This window comes from Pezoporus flaviventris, unplaced genomic scaffold (genome assembly GCF_033815535.1).
Source record: "Pezoporus flaviventris isolate CSIRO_AGI_PZ_B2104156 unplaced genomic scaffold, CSIRO_AGI_Pfla_v1 ptg000066l, whole genome shotgun sequence".
Taxonomy (NCBI): domain Eukaryota; kingdom Metazoa; phylum Chordata; class Aves; order Psittaciformes; family Psittacidae; genus Pezoporus; species Pezoporus flaviventris.
The window spans coordinates 26,731,173-26,753,019 of record NW_026892614.1 but is presented as its reverse complement, the minus strand read 5'-3'; the positions used below and the strand labels follow the sequence as shown (position 1 = coordinate 26,753,019).

The following is a 21,847-nucleotide window of genomic DNA, read 5'->3' as shown; positions in this document are numbered from 1 at the left end:
CGACACGTCGAGCCTTAAGCCCTAAACCGCAGGGATTCGAGCCTCCTGCGTGTTCCTGCGGCGGGGGTTTGTGTTGGGTTGAAGCAGTGTTTGACTGCACAAAGCGTGGGTGCCGCTTGTGTTATTATTTCTAGGGTGGAGGCTAAAAGCCTGTACTTCAAGAAAGTTATTTGTGCATTGAGGTCAATTGTCAGGTGTAAACCAACTGCAGACACTAAACTTTACTGGAGAGGATTTACATTAATTATTCACGTTGTACTTTCTTCCTTACGACTCTTGTCTAATCTGTAGGGTGGTTGTAGTCTGGTAAGCTTCTCCTTTCCCTGGAGTTATTTTAGGGTTATTTTTAGTTGGAATTAGATTTAAAGGAACATCTCCGATCTGTCTCTGTGTTTAATAATAAGAGCATATTATGCAGCTGGAGATTAGATACTCCCCAGAAGGTACAGCCGTGTCATTGCAAGCTCAATCATCAGGTGTACTTACATCTTATGCAAATGACACAGAATTAAACATTAGAGTTGCTAAGGAAAGTTTGCATTTGTTTATACCTACTGCAGCTTGCCTGCATAGTTAAATATTCCAAGAGCTACAAAGGTTTTGCAGTATATTTTGTATCTTATTCAGGTGAGGCCTCTTGTGATGGTGAATTGTGTATATTTCTGACTTGCCTTGGTGGCTGTGTCCTCTGCATCCTTTCAGCATTAATTCCTTCTGCATTTTTCCAAAGAGGGCCAGTTAATGGACAATGACATGTTAGGTGATGATTGCTGAAACACTTGTCAGTCTGCTTCTCCAATTCATCCCCCCTCACCTGCAGGTTTTCTGAGACTGCAAGTACATCAGAATTTAATGATTACCTGTTTTTAAGCCACCATGCTTACAGCCCACTATGTTAAGTCAACAGATTTACTTTAATACACCAAGCTGTGACCTGCAAGCTGTTCCCCCATCAACTACGAGAGTAGTGGGAGGACAAATGGGAGTAGCGGAAGCATTAGTTGTCCCAGTTTCACCTAGTAAACATGTATCAATATCCAGGTGGGAAGGCAGATTTAGGGGAGCTTGTCGCTCTTGGTAGTCCTACACTCAAATCCTAAATTCATCATGTATAAACAGCCTGCTGCCAGGCTGATACAACTGAATTTGCAGCTTTTACCTTATAATTGGAGCTATTTATGTATAGTTCAGTGTCACTTTCACTAAAATGCTACTGAGTGGATGAAGTACACTTAAAAGTAATCACAAAATAAGTCATTCAAAATATGACCAATCCAAAGAAGAACCCCAAGATGCTCCTCATCTAACAAGCATTTCAGCTTCTGGCTGAAAATACTGAACTGTACTGCTGCTGCCTGCAGCATGGATCAAGTATGTGTTTCATTGAGCCATGTGGTATTTAAGGACTCTGTAGATAATTGCTTTTTTGTAGTTGAAAGTCTGTAGTAAATCAGGGTATCCACGAGCAGAGGAACACCATTATCTGCCTCCAGCTGTGACTTGCACCATGGTATTTTAAGGCACCCTGGGAGATGGAGGGGTTTGTTGCAGAGCATTGCATTACAGTTATTCAGCAGCTGAATCGTGACTGCTTTGGCCATCTACATATAAGTTATGGCTTGCACCTTAAAATAACTCCAGGAGCTATTGTAATGCCACCACCAATAAATCAGAACTCCTCCAAAAATGCTGCCTAACACTGAAAGGTAGAATGCAACTGCACATTGCTGCTTTCATATGAAGGTAGAATAATTGGAAGTGACTGAATGATTTAAGAAAAGCATCCAGATCTGCTGGTTTAATACCAGAGACTGGAACCTACATCTCTCTGGTGTTTGGTGGTTTGTTGTTTGGTTGGTTGGTTGTTTTTTGGTTTTGTTGTTTGTTTTTTTTTTTTAATAGCTGTAGCTGCATTTTCTGGGAAGGAGGATGTAACAAGGAAAATGGGACATCAGAGTTTAATGATTTTAAGTCTTTAACTGGCACATGGTCAGAGATTAATGTGAATATTTAATGATGCATTGCTACAGAGGAGTCTCTACATTATTACTGGTACAGTGTTGTGCCACTGAAGAATTGTACCAAACTGAGTTGGTTGGTAGTCTTTCCTCTGTTTACTAAGATGGATTCCTTGTGCATTAGCAGTGGCTCTCAGTGTAATTTCTGTTAATCCCAGCACTGCAAGAGATTTTTCTGTTTATGCGTATACAAACCTCATAAAATAAGAGCTCAGATTGAGGGAAAATCAACTGAAATAGGTATAATTGTCCCTTAACCAAGGAGTGGGGTTGAGAAGAGTTCAACTTAGCAGAGACCCTGACAAACCCTTTCTTCAGAAGTCTGTTCTTTTAGCAATATAAAGTAAATCACATACTTTAAAGACTTAAATCTCTTCAAGCAAACAAAATCTAGTGCTCTGGGATCAAACCCACTAGACGTATGTGAAGCAGAGAGGGTGAGCTTGCATGACAAATGTTCTGTTCACTTGTTCTTGTTGGGTAGGTAGGTTTCTGTGTGGAGTAGTGGTTTCTGTTGGGTAGTGGTTTTTGTCTCAGTGTTCAAGGTGGATTTCAGTGGACATTACAAAATTATTCACTATTGAAATTCTCTTGCTGCAGTAGAAGAGCAAGTTCAGGGTGTGCCTGCAATGTATGCCTCTCATATCAGAGGTGCATTAATGATTGCTCAGTGTTATATCTTGCAACCTTCGGCTTGCAGAAAGAATGTTTCAGTTCAGAAGTCTGGCTACTTAGCAGAAAAAGTTGTCTTGGTTTGTGAGCAAGTGCAGGGATGTTACATAGGTTTTGGTGGGACTCGGTGGTGCCAAGAGATTAAGGCTGCAATGCCTTCTTAATGGGACAGTTGTATGCCACTTGATGCACACCTTGCTTGTGCATAAGGACAAGACACAACTTAGAGAGTTGTTGATGTTCTGTAAGGATGCAGGCTTCTCTGTGTCAGTGCAATTTCAACATAATAAAGTTCTTAAAGCTGTTTTTTTTCCCCTTAATTTTGTGAGGGAAGTATGACAGTGAGGCTGAAGGTTACATGGGGTTGTAAAGAGTTTTCCTGGAAACTTGATGCCTCCTAGTTACTTTTCCCACCCTTCTGCTCATCTCTCCATTCCACCTGTGAAGAAAGACAAGGGTTGAGGAAAGCTTAAGCCATAAATTATGTGAGAAATACCGTACCTGTTTGAGGCCACTGGCATGAATGTGTAAGAGCTTGCAAGTTTTCTAAGCTACTTCCGTTGCTTACATTTAGATAATAGAATCATAGAAGGGTTTGGGTTGGTAGGAACCTCAAAGATGCCCTTGTAAGAAGTCCATCTATGGTTTCTTATAAGCCCCTTTAGGTATGGGAAGGCTGGTATAAGGCCTCCCCTGAGCCTTTTCTTCTCCAGGCTGAACAAGCCCAACTCCCTCAGCCTGTCTCCAGAGAAGTGCTCCAACCCTCGGAGCATCTTTGTGGCCTCCTCTGGACACATTCCAGCATGTACATGTCCTTCTTATGATGGGAAGAGACTATACAATGCTACAGGCAGAGTGCTACTGAGACAAATTAGAACATACTTAACTCAGTTCACTGTTAATAGGTGAGTCAGTGTGTCTTCCACAGAATATAGGTGTTGTAGACCCCAGGAGATCCTGGTGGTATAGGACAGTGCTGTGGCTTAAACCCAGCCAGTGCTGAAGCACAAGACAGTTGCTCACTTGCACTCCCCCCAGTGGGATGGGGGAGAGAATTGGGAGGGTAAAAGTGAGAAAACTCAGGGGTTGAGATAAAAACAGTTTAATAATTAAAAAATAAAATAAATCAGAAAAGGCCTTGATGAAAATATCCTTGTGTTATTCACAGAGTTTCCAGCACAGATCCACAACATAGCCCTGTACTAGCTACTATTTAGCCAAAACCAGCACAGCCAGCCAGTGTGAATGTAAATACTTCCACTCTGTAAATCAGTTTTAAAACAGTATGAATTGTAGTTTGAGATCCTTACTGAGGTTCCTCTACCTGAGGCATCAGGCAGATGACATCAAGTGATATAATCCTAGTTTGTACCACTCATCTGTTTCTAAACCCTCTGAATCTGAAGTGCTGGTGCTATAGTCGTTTGCATAGTTCACATTTTGATGAAGGCAAAAAAAATGTTTACATAGAAATTATCTTTGGGACAGTTTCATTATTGCTGAATTTTCTTAATTCCTGGTTTTGTATGGAACATTTGCAAGGTACTGTATGAAGTTCCATCTAAACAATAGTTTACTTAAGTAGCTATGAATAAAATGCTGATGCTGCCACATTTTGCAGACCTTCTATTCTATACTGAGAGGTAAAATAGGGTTATATTAGCTGTTCTAAAAAGATGGTGTCTACTTTTCTTGTTTGTAACAACAGAGTCTTTCAAAGTGTCATGTTAGGTTCTTATGGGTACATTATCTGACTTGACATTATGGCAATTCTTGAGATGTGATTTTTCTCTGGTCCTGCTTCCAACTCCAAATGATGGTGTTTTCATGTGATACATTCAGCCTGGACTCATTGAAGTGTCTCTGTTATATTCAGGTCTTGTGAATAAATGCCACATTGATACACATGGTTGCTCTAAAGTAAAATGTGAACACACATGCAGATCAACTCCTGAGCTGGCAGCTCCTTGAAAAACCCATAAGACAGACTTGAAGAGTCTGCTGCTGCATTCAGGCAGGAGTGATAAGTGGGCAGAAGTTCATTATCCCAAGTGAGACCTGAATTTCCCAAGTGAGGTGCTGTATCCTCCAGGCAGCTCAGAGGAACACGCAACCCATTCAGCACCAGAGATCTGCTCCTGACATCCAGTCACTGGTTTTGCTGAAGCTGTGTGGATGATGTAACTTTGACCTTGGTTAACTTCTAATGTATTGCATTCCCAAAGATGAGGATGATAACTGGAATAGATAACATCTATTAGTGATGGTCCAAAGTTATGGCTTGTTTCAGGGGAGGGAGAAATAATACTACTGGTGGCTGGTATTGCAACATTTTAGACAGGTGATTTTTCTGGATGACTATTACTTTGGACCCTCACAAGACACAGCAGGTTTTAGTACAGAGTAATTGCACAACACTGAGAATCAAGTATTAAGCAATTAGTTGTCTCAGTCTTAAAGCTGCTGCTCCAGCATATCACTCAAGGGCATGCACATGATTCTTCTTGGATTGTTTGCATGTCTGCCTATGTCCTGTGTATATTCATGACCTTTCTGCCACAAAACCTGGAGTTAAAGGATTTATTTACTGAGGGGTGGGAGGAGAGGTGTGGTTTGGAGGAGGAATAAGCAAAAATAGTAATTTGGAGAAATGACTATTTGTAAATGTAATGTGAAAAATGTGGTGGGATAAAACGATTGGAAAAATCTTGTGTTCAAAATGATTTGCTAATACTAAAAATTGTTGTTGGGGGAAAAAAAAATCAGCAACCTGGCAGTTGTTTTCTAAATAGATTTTTTTGGCAGGAATTGATATTTTTTTAGGTAAAAGTGATCTAATTGTTACCTATTAAGTCTCATTCTGGTTAATAATTTAGTAGTTGAATTTCATTTTTTGTATATGGAGCCCTGATAATAAAGTTTGCATCTAACGAGGTGAGTCTTCCACATGGCAAATGGTCAGCCTGAAGGCATTTACAAGACTTTTGGGAAATAAATATAAGTGCCTGTGGTTGTTCCAAACTGGTCTGGCTTGCAGTTGCCTATTAGGAAACATAGTGGTGGTGTGAATAGTTGGAGGTTGGTTCTTTTTTTTTTGCAATAAATATTGCACAAAATTGACAAGCCTTTTGAAATCCTGATGATAGTTTTGGAGAATGTACTGAAAGGTTGTAATGACCTAACAATGTAACTGAGTTAAAAATATTGGGGAGTTTGGTTTGGGGTGTTGTTATTGTTTTGGTGATTTGGGCTTTTAAAATCAGTTTTAAAACTGCTAGCATTCAGCAACTCTTCAATGCCTCACTCGGATATTAACTTTTCAAAAATTGAGCTTTGAAGAAAACTTTGTGCCTCTGTATTTACAACTTTTGAAAGTGTTTGGTGGAAAAAAATACTTATTTTGATACCCAGATTTCTTCGGTGCCCCATTATTGACAGCATCAGAGCTTTCGCTCTGTGCAGGAGTTTCAGTCCTTAGGAGATTGCTCCCCAGTAGACAGAAGATGGTCAATTTGCACAATAGTATTTTCTGCTTGGGTTTGTTCCTTCCTTGTAACTCCTCACCGACCCTCAACCACTGGAATTCTTTCATGAGAGAACAAGGAGGGAGCTTGTTTTGCACCTAAATAGGTAACTGCTGCTACCAGTGTCTACAGGAGGCAGCAAATGAAGTTGATATGCAGGAGGTGTTATAAGAAGCCCCAGGTGGATGAGGAGAAATTAATGTAAAGCTGCTGGCAGTGGGCAAAAGTACTGAGGGTAGGTCTAGAATATATAGTGGTATCTAGAGCAATGGCTAAGAAAGCAGGACAGAGATGAGGAAAGGGCTGTGGGCAGCCTGGAGAATTCTCTGAACCTGTGGTGGTGCGGGAAGAGCAGTTGGAAACTTGAAAGGGAGGCATGTTGGGAGAGGAGGAAATACAGAGCGGAATTTTTTTCATGGGTCTTTCTGAAAATGCAGATTCATAGTAAGGGTGGTGAGGGAGTAAGGGTAGGATAGTGGAGTTGGAGAGTAGGCACCAGGCATCGTAAGAAATAAGAGGGACACTGAAACCAAGGTTCTTCTACAGAAGATTCAAGGCCAAATGAAGAAAATGTTGGTCTCTAGCATTTTTATTTTGTGATTTTTAAGACTTGAGTTTTATCTCAACTTCTGCTCATTTTAGAAAGATCTCTAAAAAGAAAAATTAAAATTTTCATCCCTCTCCAGATCTCTAGCCATTACAGTTTATTTCTCTGTTCTTTGTTATCCTACATTTTTTTCTCTTCCCAATATTTGCTTCAGTACTTGTTCATGTTGCAGTAGTACAAAGAATGCCTTCTTTGAAAGGCATGATATTTCTTCTCAGAAAAGTTTCTTATACTGATTCAAGTCATTACCAGTGGCAGTTAATTTTGAAAACATTCTTTCTTGAGTATTACTGTGTTAATTGGTACTAAAATACTCGAGACCCACATATCCCCAGAAAACGCTATGCACCCTTATTGTTTGAAATTAAACAAAGGGGCTGAAGGGGCCCACTTTACAGTTTTAAAGCAGTTTATGATATGAAAATCTCTCTGCAGGCGTCTATTTACTGGGAAAATATGGGCAGAAGAAAATCAGAGAAATCCAGGAGCGGGAGGCAGCTGAATACATCGCCCAAGCACGAAGGCAGTACCATTTTGAAAGTAATCAGAGGACGTGCAATATGACAGGTAAGATAAGGAAATACCTGCTGTTCTTGATTTGGGGATTTATAGTACGTAATGACAGGATGGAAGAAGAATAAGAAATGTAGGTGAATTCAAAATCTTAAATACTAGTGCTGTCCTGGGTTCAGCAGTAGGACTCATTTTTCTCCTTAGTAGCTGGTGCAGTGCTGTGGTTTTGACTTTCAGCCTGGGAACAGTGCTGATAACACAGATGGTTTTAGTTGCTGGTCAGAATGTTTACTCTGTCCAAGGACTTTCTGAGTCTCATGCTCTGCCAGGGAGGAGGGGAAGTCGGGAGGAAGCAGAGATGGGACACCTGACCCAAACTAGCCAAAGATGTATTCCATACCAGGCACATCATGCCCAGTATATAAACTGGGGGCATTTAACTCAGAAGGTACACTGCTCATGTTGGGCTGTGTATCGGTCAGCAGGTGGTGAGTGGTTGTATTCTCTCCCTTGTTATTTCCCTTATCATTATTATTATTAGTGGTAGCAGCAGTGGTTTGTGTTATACCTTAGTTACTGGACTGTTCTTATCTCAACCCATGGGAGTTACATTCTTTCAGTTCTCCTCCCCATCTTTCCTGGAGCTGGGGGAGGAAGGCAGGGGGGAATGATTGAGCAGCTGTGTGGTTCTGAGTTACCAGCTGGGCTTAAACCAGGACAAGTGCATAGATAGAGCAGTTTTGCATAATGCAAACAACCTGAAGAACAGAGGATTGACAGGATTTGTAGGGGTCATATAGAACCCTAGGAGTCCTCTATAATGCATGCAGCTACACATGCAGGTTACAACTTTTCGTCAGTTCAGGACCTTTGCGTATTTCCCTAAACTGTGTGTGCTATTGAGGTGTGACACAGCACCTAGATTCAAACAATACTGAATTTACAGCAGGTTTATTTTATTCATTACAGCATGTTGTTAGTAAGCTTCACACAGAGAGCTTGGTGGGTATGTTTTGATTTACAAATAAGAAGCATGTCAGCCCATTAGTTCCCTGTATTTTAACAGTTAAAAGTTACCTGACTAGCTGGGGAGCAAAAAGTGGAAGTATTTATATTACAACAATACGTATGTTACAATATGACAGTATTTACATTACCTATTAGTGGTCTTTGGATTTTTTGGAGAGGAGATGGTGGAGCAGAGTTCAACAAAATCCTTGTCATTTTTTTAAATATAGGCCACTCAAAATTATTTCCATAATACAATCCGGGCAGCATTTTCTTTTCCTGTTGAAATTTGTAATGGCTTCTTGGGTGGCTGCAAATGCTTTCTGTGCAGTGATTGGTATTTCAGGTTAATCTTTTCCATTTGATAGTTCTGGGTTTAATTTTACTGCAAGGGCTAGGTTTTTGTTTGCTCTTTTTTGTACAAAGTACCTTCCATCTGGGAGCATGCGTTCTTGTCAAGATTTTTCATACTTTGCTCATAGTATTTATTATGTTCTGTGCATGGTTATTTTTCATTTCCTGTTCCCATCATTTAACAGCAGATTGGACATTGAATATTCTGAAAATAAGGATTTTTTTCCTACCAGCTTTCTTCTGTTTAATACATACCTTTCTGTGCTTCTCTTGTTGGAAAAAACCCAAACCTCAGATCTTCTCATTTGGAAAAATGCGACAGTGTAGATTTTCACCAGATTTTCTTGAGGGGTGTTGAAGGCTTGTATATGCAGGATGTAAGCCCATATCTGAGCTAGAGCCAACAGAGACATATAGCAGCGTAAGGGCAGCATTGTGCCCCAGCTTATCAGAGGCAGACAGGAGGCTGCACTTCAGAGGATTCCCAGGGTTTCATATTCTGCTTGTCCTCCAAGCTTTGCCTGTTGAGCAATGGTATTTACATTAGAGCATCTGTTGAATGAGAGCTGGGCATAGGTTTATGATGATTATTTTGATGTTGACAGTTTTGTTTTGTTTTTAATAACAGTGCTGTCAATGCTTCCAACACTGAGGGATGCCTTAATGCATCAATTAAATTCTGAGAATCTCACATCTCTTCTTAAAAATAGGTAAGACTGTTTTGTTAATTGTGTTAAAGATCACTTGTTTTGAGCACAAGATATTTTTGGGTTTTCTCAAATTATTTATAATGTAGGGAGCTTGCAAGATTTTGGTTCTGTGTCCCATTGACTCACTGGTCTTGAAGTATTTTGAAATCACTGCATAAATATTTTGTGTCATGTTGGATCTATTTTGATAGATATGGCTGGCATCTTCCAGACATGACAGGAAATAATGCTTGCTTTAAGATGCTGCATTGAGAGCCATGGGTTTTGTTGAAGTGCTTATAACATAGGCAGGTAAAAGGATGTAGTTCTCTCTTAAACAGGCCAGAGTATCTTGACTAAGGTGTTGATGTTGTGTTTGTAAAAAATGTTTATGTAATCTCATCAAGGTTAGACATGAGTAGTAATGGAAAATATCCAGGATGAAATTGCAAATGCATATAAGCTATGAGAAGTAATGTATTTTTTTCCCTTTTTTTGAAGTAGAACAAATAGGGACATGTCAGACATTAAGCAGAGTGCTCCCTGGTCAGAAAACACCTCTGGTTTCCTTGTGGCTGCGGAAACAAATAGCATATTTTTAAAATCGTGAAGTGCATCATAGTATACCTTAAAAGTAGAGTAAGCCACTTGGCATTTGTCACAGAGTAAAAGTGTTGTGTGGGCAGTTAACACAGGGTTTCTGACTCAGTCTAGACTGCCTCTGGTTTGCTTCCCACTAGCTTGCTTACATAGCTGTAACTTCAGCTGTCCAGCATTTAATAGATTATCTATATAGGCATTGTCTTGTTTCAGCAAAAACACAAGGCAACAGAACGTGCTGCTTAAAGTGGGAATTACAGCCAGAATGATGCTTTTATAATAGATTATCTGAAAATTTGTAACTGTAATTGAATAGTATTTACTCCAAACAACAAGACCTTTTAGAGCCCTTGCTGTTGAATACACAAAATAGTAGATGTGGAGATTTACCTTTCTCAATGTCCCTGAAGATTCCTCTTTCTCAAATTATCTATGTTATGCCTCACCATGTTATGGATCTATGTTACAGATCGTGTTATGGCTTAGGTAAGCTAACTTAAAGTTTGTTCGCTCCCTTACATTTTAAAACTTGTGGAGACAGTGCTCATGGGAGAATGCATAATTAGTACGTAAACTCTGAATAAACCTGAAAGATACAGCAAGGCCATGAGAGGCCCGAAGAAGCTTAGGCAAGCAAGATAAGAAGAAGCTGGAATTCACTGAGTTAATGAGAACTGTGGACTGTTGGCAAGCTTTCAAGGTCAAGTTCTCACACCTGTGCTTAACCAATTATAAGTTAAGTCACTAAGGGTCTTCAAGACATGTATCCAATCATAATATGCCAAATAACTGTAAGTGCATGTAAGAAATAGTATATAAGGAGTTAAGGCTTTGTAATAAATTTGGCAATCGCTTGATCACATTGATCGTCTCTGCGTTGTCCGTGACTCCCGCGTCAACAAGTGGTGCCCGAACAGGGACCCTCCGATCGGTAACTCAACGAAGACGAGTTTGAAGGTCCGACGAAAAGGAGGGGGCGGAGAGCCAGCCGAAATTCAGCACTGCCCCGGCGCTGGGAAGTCAGATGTCTGCAAAACTTCGGGAATCTCGCCCTGATCAGGTGAGCGGCCAGGGAGGAGATAGGGCACTTGCTATCCAAAGAGGAACAGGCGGTGGTGAAGCTCCTCCAACACATTCTCTCTAAAGAGAGGACTGCAATATGATAGTGCTGCCTTACAGAGGCTGTTGAAGTGGTCCCGTGATCGCGAGGTTAGTAAAGGGACCAAAGATGCACAGAAACACTGTACACTTTGGAGACTGGTGTTTGAGACTTTGACAGAGATGAAATTGGAAAGGGCGGCAGCAGCTTCTGTATTTGCTGCCACAGCTCCAGAAGGGGCTGTCTCCCCTAACCCCCATCATAGTGCTGCGGCTATGACTTTTGCACCTCCTGTGGTACCTGGAACGGCACCGAAAAAATCAACGCCCCGATCCGATGAAAGCAAGAGCCAGGTCCGCAGATGGGCACATACCGAACAAGAGACACCTGACAAGAAGGACATAGCTGCGAACAACGGAGACCCTGAGTTCGACCCAGGATCAGACTCCAAGTCCCCTGAATCCGAGCCAGATTTATATCCTCTGCTTCCAGACTCTGACTCTTTGTCTCCCGGGTCGGTCTGCTTGGCTCATCAGCAACTACTCACTGGCCTTGGAGACGCTTAGCTGCAACAGTTGATTGAGACATCTCCATCGGCGCCTCCACCTTGTCCTCCACAGAACCCCTTCCTTAAAGAAGGCAATCAGGGGAGGGGGTGGGAGAGGTATCAGGGGGCACAAATCCTGTGCATTGTTGGCATGGGTTAATCAAAGATGCAGTTATTACAGGTGAATTTTCTGCAGTGGGCCTCTCTGCATATCCTGTGTTTACTACACAGCAGGGGGTAAAGAGTGGGAAGCTTTTGATCTCAAAATAGTTAAGGAGGCCTGACAAGCGGTGACCACATATACAGCTTGAGTATAAGAGGATTTTAACCCATATGTTATGATTTTTTTTGCGATTGACAGGAGACTTTAATGATCCCCTTGCTATAATACATGGTCAGGCATTAGGTTCAGGTTATATGACTAAAACTCCGGGTATTCTGGTCCAGTACAAGGATTTGGAAACCGGCATTTGGAAAGGTCCTGCAGAAGTAAAACTGACTGGTCGAGGTTATATGTGTGTAAATTACAGATTCCGGTTTGTGGTGGGTGCCAGCTCGATGGGTGAAGAGTCAGCACTGCTCCAGGACACCCCCCTTGTCAGTGATTGAATGAATTGAAATTTGAGCTTAGGACACCTGTTTTATGGATGTTTTCAGTCCTTCTTAAAGTGAAGGGAGCAACCTTTCTTACGTTAAAATAAACAAACAAAAAACAAAAAAAACCAAAACCCAAAAAAAAGACCCCCCCACCCCCACGCCCCCCTCCCCCAAACCTTCAGGGAAGCGAGATCAGCGTGGGATACAGACGTATTGTGTGATTTTTTTTTTTTTTTTTTTCTGGTGGTGGGAAGGTCTCTCTTATGCTCTTATCAGGGCTATTGGGCATACTGTGACAGATCGTGGACTTGGGACCCCCTATACAACTCATTTGATGCAGTCTCTCTGTGATACTCGTGTACTAGAAGTTGGTAAATATAAGTATGTCCACGTTTCTGTCGACCTTTGGAGACCTTTATAGATATTGCTGGCCACTTCTTCCAACATAGGCTGGCCACCTGTGTCGGAATGAGTGTGCATTTTGGTCAGTATAAAAGCCCAAGCCTCATGCGCTGTGGGGGAGGCAGAACCTCTGCGGGAACGCCCGCTAAGGATGAGCCTGCCACCTCCCACTGCAATGATGCTTCTCGGAGCTGGTTTCCTGTTAGTCTCCACAGGGTCCTTGTGCCACGTTCTGTACGTGGGACTGTAGCGGGAGTAATGGTTGTCTGGATTTTTGTGCTTCAAATATTGTAGTTGTGTGGAGGGTGCTTGTGGGATCCCATACGTGTGTGTGTGTGTGTTGAGGGCAGACGGTGTTCTGTGTATTTTTTGTTGTTGGGTTCATGTAAAAGTTTTTAACCGGTAGCAGTTTAACATTTCGGGCAAGAAAGGGTTAATGCAAAAGTGCGGTTGCCGGCAGGTATTTATGGCTGCTGCTGAAGCAGGCAGGCAGCTGTAGCTGCTGCGGAGCAGGCAGGCTTTTATAGCTGCTGCTGAGCAGGCCGGCGTTTGTAGCTGTGCAAAGCAGGGTGAGGGACTTTTGGGGAAAAAAAAAAAAAGAACAAAACAAACAAAAAAAAAACAAACAACAAACCAAAACCCAACCTCTCAATCTATTGAGGTATTGAGGCAGTTTGTAGAGACACCACAGACAAAGCCTAAAGAGCACCTGCAACACAGTGGGTGCATGGTAGGAGCCTTGCTTAGTATGTTTAAGGTAACCTGGGGGTGAATCCAAGGCTTGGAGGAATAGATAGATCGGTTGAAATAAGAACTGCTAACTGAAAAAGCGAAGAGGGGTAGTGCAACCACAAGCTTTATGGGCTGTCACCTAAGCAGCATCACGGTGGCAGGAAAAAGAAAAAGAAAAGAGGCAATGATGCAGCAAACTCCCGGACAGTTAACAACGTGCAGTTTAACCTGTCTGCTTCTCAAGAACTGATAACCTGGAGGAGGGGCTATATTTGTGTCCTCCTGCCTACAGGTTAAACTAATGCCAAAGTGCACAAGTTGTGCCTTTAAAGAAATTATTCCTCGTGAAAAGGATATTATTTTTTTATAAACTAGGTTACTATAAAGTGTGGGTTAATCTGAACTACCTGCCCTAAATATTTAAGTGTTAATTCTGATCCTAAGACATTACCAAATGTTTCTCTAAGTGACTTTTGCAATGTTTCTTCCATGGCAAATGTAGAGTAGCTTTTCTTTTCTGACAGTGCTTAACAGGCAAGAATGTCTGATGAAGCCTTTTGCATGGTTAGTCTTATCTCTGCTAGTGCAGCTATGTTGCTAACTTTACCTCCGGATTGTAGTTCTAAATCTGCAGTGTACCTTAGGCAGTTCAGGTGTATCTGTGCAATCTACAGTCTTACTCTTTTGACTGCAGAATGTATAAAATTTTCGGAATTGGTCAGGTAAAAGAAGTAAACCTGCCTCAACACAAGAAGATCAACTTGTGCTTGTGTGGATGGCACAAGACTTCCACAGATGATCATGATCACTTTGGTTTGATGATCAAATCTGAACTTTAAAACTACATCAGGCAATGGTAAATCTTGCAAGAAGGTAGGAAATAGAAATTCTGACCCTGCACTTGTGCACAGGTAGATATAGGAAGCCCTGCTGAACCGAGGTCTAAACGTACAGGGGGATGAAAGCCTCAGAAAGGACCGGTGTGTACCATCAGTGGGCTTTTTCTGACCACTTAGCATAGTTTAACTCAAAATTGGTAATGTAAGTGTATAAATGTCATGACTAAATGCTACATTTATTGATTAAAATTTGTATCTCTTTCCTGTGACTTCATATTGTATGATTTATATGCTGCTTTCTTGAATGAGGCAAATCAGTGTAGACATGAATCTGATCTGAATAATTACGGTAGCTAAATGAGTTCGCCTTAAAGCACTGCTATTTCATTTAACATACTTATTTATTTCCCAGGAAAATATACTTTTAAATGTTTAATATTCCTATTTATTTTTCCTACAGGCCAGCAAACAAGTTAGAAATATGGGAGGATTTAAAGATAATAAGTAAGTGGAAATGAAAGATTCCATCTTCATAATATTTAGCATAAATCTAAAATGTCTTTCACACCCTTTAAAAAGTAGACTTTACACTGGGTTGTTGTTTCAATAGATATGAAGATAGTGTAACACACTACCTGGCAAACCTTCCCCCTCCAAAAAAAACCCACCTCCTCATGCAGGAATTTTCCATAGCCCTGAGGGGACTTGGAAGCCCAGAGATGAAGGTGAAGAGTTTTATTGGCCTTCATGTTACCTTAATCAAGGAAACTTTGTGAGGTATTTCTGTGCCATCACAGAAAAATCAACCTGGCTTTTAAGAAAGTTCTGTTGAACCTAACAGAAAGCATTGATCAGAATGTTGGCCAGCCTTTACATGGCCAGCAGTTTCCTCTTTTCCGGCCTGTTGAAGAGAACCACCATCACAGTGGTTATGGACACCTTAGTTCATCTCGGAAAGGAAGAAGAAATAGCAGTGGAAGGGAATGAAAAATAGGGAGGTCAAATAATTTTGCAGTGAAATACTACTGAGCTTTTTTTACTAGTTTTGATTCCTCGGTACCATTTGTTATCCCTGCCACCTCCCTGGTTTTGTCTGCTCTTTGTTTTGTTTCCCCTTTTCACACCACTTTTACAGATCCTGCTTTTAACCTGTCTCCTTTCTTTCTGTGCTCTTCAGCACTCATCCATATTTATTCACGTCACTTTTGCCACACATCCTCTCTTGCCTAGTGCCTGGTAGCTGATGCTCATTTTAATTTTCTTGCTATAGGTACTAGCTGCTCCTGCTTTAGGTAGCTTTCTTCCCAAGCTCCTGTTATTCCTTCTGTGTCTCAGTTCCATGATGAGGGCTAACATATGGCATGTATTTCCTGGCCTAACAAAGAAAGATGATTTCACAGCATACCCATTTTCCTTCTGGAACAACTTGTAATATGAAAAATGATGTTAATATAGAACTTTAAATGGGACACTTTAGATGTAGCTCCAGCAAGTATTAGACTCATGGTCATCTTGGGTGTGTGTTGTAAAAAGATGTGTTGTGACAATCAGTGAGTGAAATGTGACTGTACTTAAAAATCACCAGCACTACTTGAGACTTGGAGAGTGTTCTCCCTCCTTGGCTTACCCTTCATTCTTTGACTGAAGTTATTTTGTTGGCTCTTTTCCAGGTTTCACAAGAAGCATTGTAGCTGTATATAGTACCTGTATGCTCGTAGTTCTTTTGAGAGTCCAGTTAAATATTATTGGTGGTTACATCTACCTAGATAATGCTGCACTCTGCAAAAATGGCACAGTAAGTTTCTTGTTTTGTTTCAAAAGTAGAACATCCGCTTTCTTGGAAGGGAAAGATTAAAAAGGGCATAGCACAGGAGTATTAGAATGAAACCAAGAGTTCTTGTAAGAGTGGGAGATATGGAAGTATTACTGAAAGTAAGCTACTTGATGTATTTTAATAGCCTCTAGATTTGGATGATTTGGTGACACTATTGCTTAACAAAATGCTAGCAATATTGAAGAGTACTTTTGTCTGCATTTGTATTGCTTAAAAAAAGAAGGTCAATTCATACCTAAACACCAATATAAAATAACTTCTTTGCTTTATTTTTGTGTGAAACAGTAATAGTGTGTGAATGATCCATGCGCATGTATATAAGTACATATGCATGGATCACTCATGCTAATGTATCCAAGTGCTTAGGTCTTCCTAGCACATACATTCCCCAAGTCAGATTTTCCTGTAGAAGAAAAAGGTTGTCTTTGAAATTTTGGTATTTTTTTTGTAACTCCCAAAGGCCATCTATGTGAACGTCTGTTGGTGGGGCCAAGCAAGGCAGAAGACTTGCGTTTTGTTTATGTTCTGTAACTCTCACTGCTCAATAAAAATAAGTGAATCCCACAGTACGCAAATACCCCTTGTAGAGAGTAAGATCTTCAAATCATTGGACAGCCTGTCTAAAAATAATGGATACAAACTTCGATTAATTTGCATCTGTCCCCCTATGATAGCTCCTTCTGAGAGTCAAAGAACAGCATGGCAAGGCAGGCCTGAGAAAAGCTTTCATCAGGGTTGATGGGGGTTGTGCTTCACTTTGCAAAACCTGAAAAAGCTTTTTCAAAAGAGCAAGATGAGTTTGGACTAGAATCGTGTTTCAGTTATTTTTCCAATAGAGAAATGAGTTGATGTGGCCAAGCCTTGAGGCATTCCTCTGGAGCAAACTGGCATCATCCTGTCTCAGTTCTGGAAAACTTACATCAGAAAAGCCTTTGTTAGGGTTAGACATAAATATCCTGTTCCACTAGGCTTAATTTGGGGGGTTACGGAGGGTCTAGTTTTACCTGTAATGCAGTTTTTAAAGAGACTTTCCTATGTATGAACTAAAAGTGAAAGATTTTTCTGTGCCACTGAAAATGGAAGATCTGTATAGTACTGAAGAGATTGAAAACGACTTAAAGATTCATGGGTTGATGGCAGGAAGAGAGTCAGATGCTAGAGAGTTGCTTGAGAATGGGGGAATCCACCTGCTGCAAGGGACTGTAAAGAGGGAGGAAACTGGTCACAACCAGTTTGAAATTATTTTTGCATTGCTTTCTTCTGTTGACATGTCACAAACTTTTTTTTTTTTCCTCCACAGACACCACTGGCTCCCCCTGAAGTTCAGCAGCAATATTTATCAAGTATTCAGCACCTTTTAGGGGATGGTATGGTGCTTATTATAAGCTAGCTGCTACACTTAAAAAATTCCACCGCTTTTCTGGACTTGAGATCATTAGAATAATTTTGACACTTTCCTCCTTTTAGGACTGACTGAGTTGATAACTATTGTTAAGCAAGCTGTGCACAAAGTTTTTGGAAGGTAAGAGTTTGTATTTCTCTCTGGTTAGCTTATAAGTTTTATTGTGAATGACTGCTACCAAAACAATGAGTTTTATTAGAAAAAAAAAAAAAAAAGGAAAGTTTATTGACTGTTTCCAAAACAATGTTTTTATTACAGCAGGCTACATCTGCTGGGGCAAACCAATATAACAGACTGGGATCCTGTTAATTGTGAGCACATTATCAGGAGGAGGAAAAGCATCATTATTAATTTTGCAGTTAATGTCATCTTCTTCCTTTCCAGTATTTCCCTTAAGCACACCCTATCTCTTCTGGAGCTGGAACAGAAACTTAAAGATATCAGGAATGTAGTAGAACATAAAGATTCAGATCACACTGCACCTTACTCTCCCTTATGTCATTATCTGATGCCAGATGAAGAAACCCCCTTGGCTACACAGGTACCTGTTTCAGTTTCTTTCAGCTACCTTTTTTTCCATCTGCATTGCTCGTTTGTTCTGGGGAGGAAGGGTGCATAATGGCCCTCCAGTTGTACCACAGCACCTGTATCTTCAGTAACGGGCGATGCTTCTTCCTGCATAAGTTGTGACGTTATCTCTTTAATTGAGGCAAAGTTGTACTTTTTTTCAGATGTGATTGAAAACAAGCATCAACCTTGGAATGCCATCTTTGAGCTCAGAAACTCAGCCCCATTACTTCATTTAGCCTGGGATGTGCTCTGTAACACAGTGCAGCTTAACTGAGCCCTAAGCTAAATTGCTTTAGCTGGCACTCGTGTACTAGCAAAGATGAGGGACAGCTGTAGCATCTTGGCCACTGTACAGGGAGGTGATGGTGTGCTGGAATACTTTAGTGCTTTGGGCTGGAAAATGAGCAGGAGTCAAGAGAAAGTGTATCTAATCTCAGTGGTAAGGTTAAAGTGATTTGCTAAATTTTCTAAAGGTGTTTGTCTCTATCCACACCGTAAGTTGGAAAAACTCATTCTTAACATGGTATTATGCTAATATAAAGAAGAAACTTAGGCTTCAGTGTGTGAATACATGCACTTATCATAGAATCATAGAATAGTTAGAGCTGGAAAGGACCTCAGGATCATCTGGTTTCAACCCCCCTGCCATGGGCAGGGACATCTCACACTAAACCATGTCACCCAAGGCTCTGTCCAACCTGGCCTTGAACACTGCCAGGGATGGAGCATTCACAACTTCCCTGGGCAACCCATTCCAGTGCCTCACCATGCTTTAACTTTTTATACCTTTAACTGAAGCTGATATGCAGGGTTTATTTCAGTTTTGGAGGTCAGAAGTGGGGGAAAAAAATACTTTGCGTAATCAGTCTGGTATTTCCTGCTAATACTATTTTTAAGGTGAAAAACCCTGCAGTGACCACTTAAAATGAAAATCAGAACATAAATCACAAACCGATTCGTGACAGTAAATCTTTTCAGTAGATTTGACTTACGCATCTTAATTCCCCAATACAAAACTCTTCTGCTTCTACTCTTATTCTTACAGTTGCAAATGGATGTCTTACTAAACAGTGTCTTTGTTTTTTTAGGCCTGTGGACTCACAGAAAGAGACGTTGCTACAATTAAATTGCTTAATGAAACTAGAGATATGTTAGAAAGGTATAGAGCAATATCCTGTATTCATATTAAACTCCTCCTCACTATTGTTTATGTAAGATTACTTTCATACGAGAACCTGCCAAGTCTCACTTCTGAAATGTGACCACTTGGCTGCATTGTTTTTATATTCACTAATTGTAGGCTGGGATTTTCCAAATTTATTAGAAATAATCCTGCCTTAATGTGATGACCAGGATGTACTTCCCCCTTACCTCTTCCTTGCCTTTCCTGTAGTCATGCAGAAACAGAGCAGTACTTCTCTTCTGCTAAAGCAGTGTAAATTGAGGGTCATTTTATTGGATTTACTGCTTTGATAAAATTAAAACGGTTTGGGCTTAACAGAATTTGTTTAATGCATGGCTTTGAGTGAGTGTGTGCATCCTTTCACTGGAGTGCTGCTGAAGTGAGGCTTCTGTAAGAAACATGGAATAGGAGAGAATTGTGTCAAATGCCAAGCTTACAATTTAACTGCTAGAGGTCTGGGGCATATAAGGATGCGATTAAGTCCTTCTTATGCTGTTACTCAGTAAGAGGGAGAAATGCTTTAGATTTACCTAGGGTTTAACAGTCTTACGGCGGATCTTAGGGTGTTGATTGGTCTGCTGGGGAGCTGGTCTTTCTTGAGGTGGCTGTGCTGGTGGCCTTCTGTCAGGGTCATACATCTTTCCATGTGGGAGGGACAGGGACATCTGTAGCACTGAACACTTCCAGGGTTTTTAATTTAAAAAAAAAAATAAATCCCAGGAATCAGACATTTTATTTTTTTATTATTTTTTTTCCAGTCCAGACTTCAGTACAGTTTTGAGCACGTGTTTAAACAGAGGATTCAGTCGATTGCTGGACAATATGGCAGAGTTTTTTAGACCTACTGAACAGGACCTTTCTCAGAGCAGCTCTGTAAATAGGTAAATGTTTTCTTTTGTTGTGGTTCACTTGCTTTGAGTTCACAGTGAGTTCCAAAAAAGGCTCACAGTGATTTTTCCTTTCTACTTGAAGTTCCCATGTTAGAAACAATTCTGCTTCTATGCTCGTCAAGAATAAACGCAATCTCCTCACTTCGGTCAAGTCGACAGCTAGGGGTATTGTGTGTTTCTTCCTAGAATTTATGTAAGGTGTCTTTCCCACCATTACCTGCAGATCTTAAAGTAGGAATCAGAAGATCTCTACCTTTCCCTTTTCTCCTGAGCACTGTGCAGGCAAACTGCCTTTGTAGCTAAGGAGGATTTACCTCGCTGGTGGTGACTGCTCAAAGCTGTACTGCAGTACCTCTGCTCTGAGGCACTGAGGAGGGTGGTGTTCCCCTGCCTGGAGCAGAGAAGCTCTACGCCCCAGTCTCTGGCTGCTAGTTACTGCAGTTTTCAAGGACAGTGGCATTACCATGACTCTCCAAATACATGTAGCCTAACGCATCTATGGAGCTTTAGGTTATTCGCTGGTGTGCTGGAAGAAGGATGTTAACATTCAGGATATTGTGCCTCCTTCCTAGAAGACCGCTTAAAAAGAGCGTTTATTCTGAAGATAAGTTACAGTGCAGTAAGAGTGTCAAAAATCCAAAAGCAGAGTTCAAATCATTGAAATTTGGTTTCTAAAATGTTAAAACCTTGAATAATAATTGGTTTTATGTTTATTGTAATAACTGATGGCTCTGAGAGTAATGGTTTTATTTTAATATCTACTATTTACATCACTTAAAGTATCCCAGAGGCTTTAGTTCAGTTGTCTATCCTAAGCCTGGTTTAGAGTTTGAAACAGCATGAGACTGTAGACCAGCACATCTGTTTACATACATAAACATGTAAAGACTCTGGCTAACCCATTCTTCTGTTGCATGAGAAGCATGTGTAAAGCTATGTGTAACAAGACCACCAGCTGAAATTCACTCTGGTATTTCTCTGTATTAAATGAAAGGCTTAATAAGAGAAGGAAACCTTCATCGGTACGTTTTACTTTGCAGCTCTTCAACTGTTACTTTTGAAGTAGTAATTAGGATTATAATGATCCTATTTTAGTGGCTTTACTAACGTCAGATCTAGGTCAATATTTTTGTTCTTGTCTAGTCTTTCTAGTGTCAGTCTTCCTTTAGCCAAGATAATTCCAATCATCAATGGACAGATCCATTCAGTATGCAGTGAAACACCCAGTCACTTTGTTCAGGTAAGAACCTTGCTTATTTAAAATCTCAAGTAAAAGTCAGAACTGAACATTGTATATTTCTTTTTCACAGTGTGCTTCATACTGTTTCATTTCAGTGGCTGTAAAATAAAGTAGAAACAATTGGTGTAACCTTTTGTAAATTTTTATCTTCCAAAAATATGGTATTTTTCTAGAACCTCTTCCCTCTGCTAACCTGTGCAGAAGCACAAAAAGGTCTCTTGCTTCTACTTGCAGTTTTGCTCATAAAGCTTGCTTAAGGAAGAAATTTGAGTTAGGCCTATGTGGGAGTGCCAGGTGCTTTTCTCATAATGAATTATGTACTGCAGCAAAACCAGAATAGTGCTGGATGTGTTTGAGAACATTTATTCTTTAACTTTCTTCCAGGACCTGTTGATGATGGAACAAGTGAAAGATTTTGCTGCTAATGTTTATGAAGCTTTTAGTACCCCGCAGCAACTAGAGAAATGAACTGCACACTCATAGGGAGAGATTGTGTGTGTATATATAATAAATCCCTTGTGACTACT

At 40.6% G+C, this 21,847-nt stretch overlaps 1 protein-coding gene across 1 annotated transcript in view; it reads left to right on the top strand.

The window, feature by feature from the left end:
• The window catches only part of PEX3 (peroxisomal biogenesis factor 3), a 22,385-nt gene extending 538 nt beyond the window's left edge, over positions 1–21,847 (top strand). Inside the window, exons 2-12 of the mRNA XM_061471699.1 lie at positions 7,257–7,388; positions 9,325–9,406; positions 14,662–14,705; positions 15,872–15,996; positions 17,336–17,402; positions 17,503–17,557; positions 17,822–17,978; positions 19,096–19,166; positions 19,949–20,071; positions 21,224–21,320; positions 21,705–21,847. Of these exons, the coding sequence (XP_061327683.1) occupies positions 7,257–7,388; positions 9,325–9,406; positions 14,662–14,705; positions 15,872–15,996; positions 17,336–17,402; positions 17,503–17,557; positions 17,822–17,978; positions 19,096–19,166; positions 19,949–20,071; positions 21,224–21,320; positions 21,705–21,788 (1,037 nt within the window). The 3' untranslated portion in view covers positions 21,789–21,847. The remainder of the gene's footprint in view (positions 1–7,256; positions 7,389–9,324; positions 9,407–14,661; positions 14,706–15,871; positions 15,997–17,335; positions 17,403–17,502; positions 17,558–17,821; positions 17,979–19,095; positions 19,167–19,948; positions 20,072–21,223; positions 21,321–21,704) is intronic.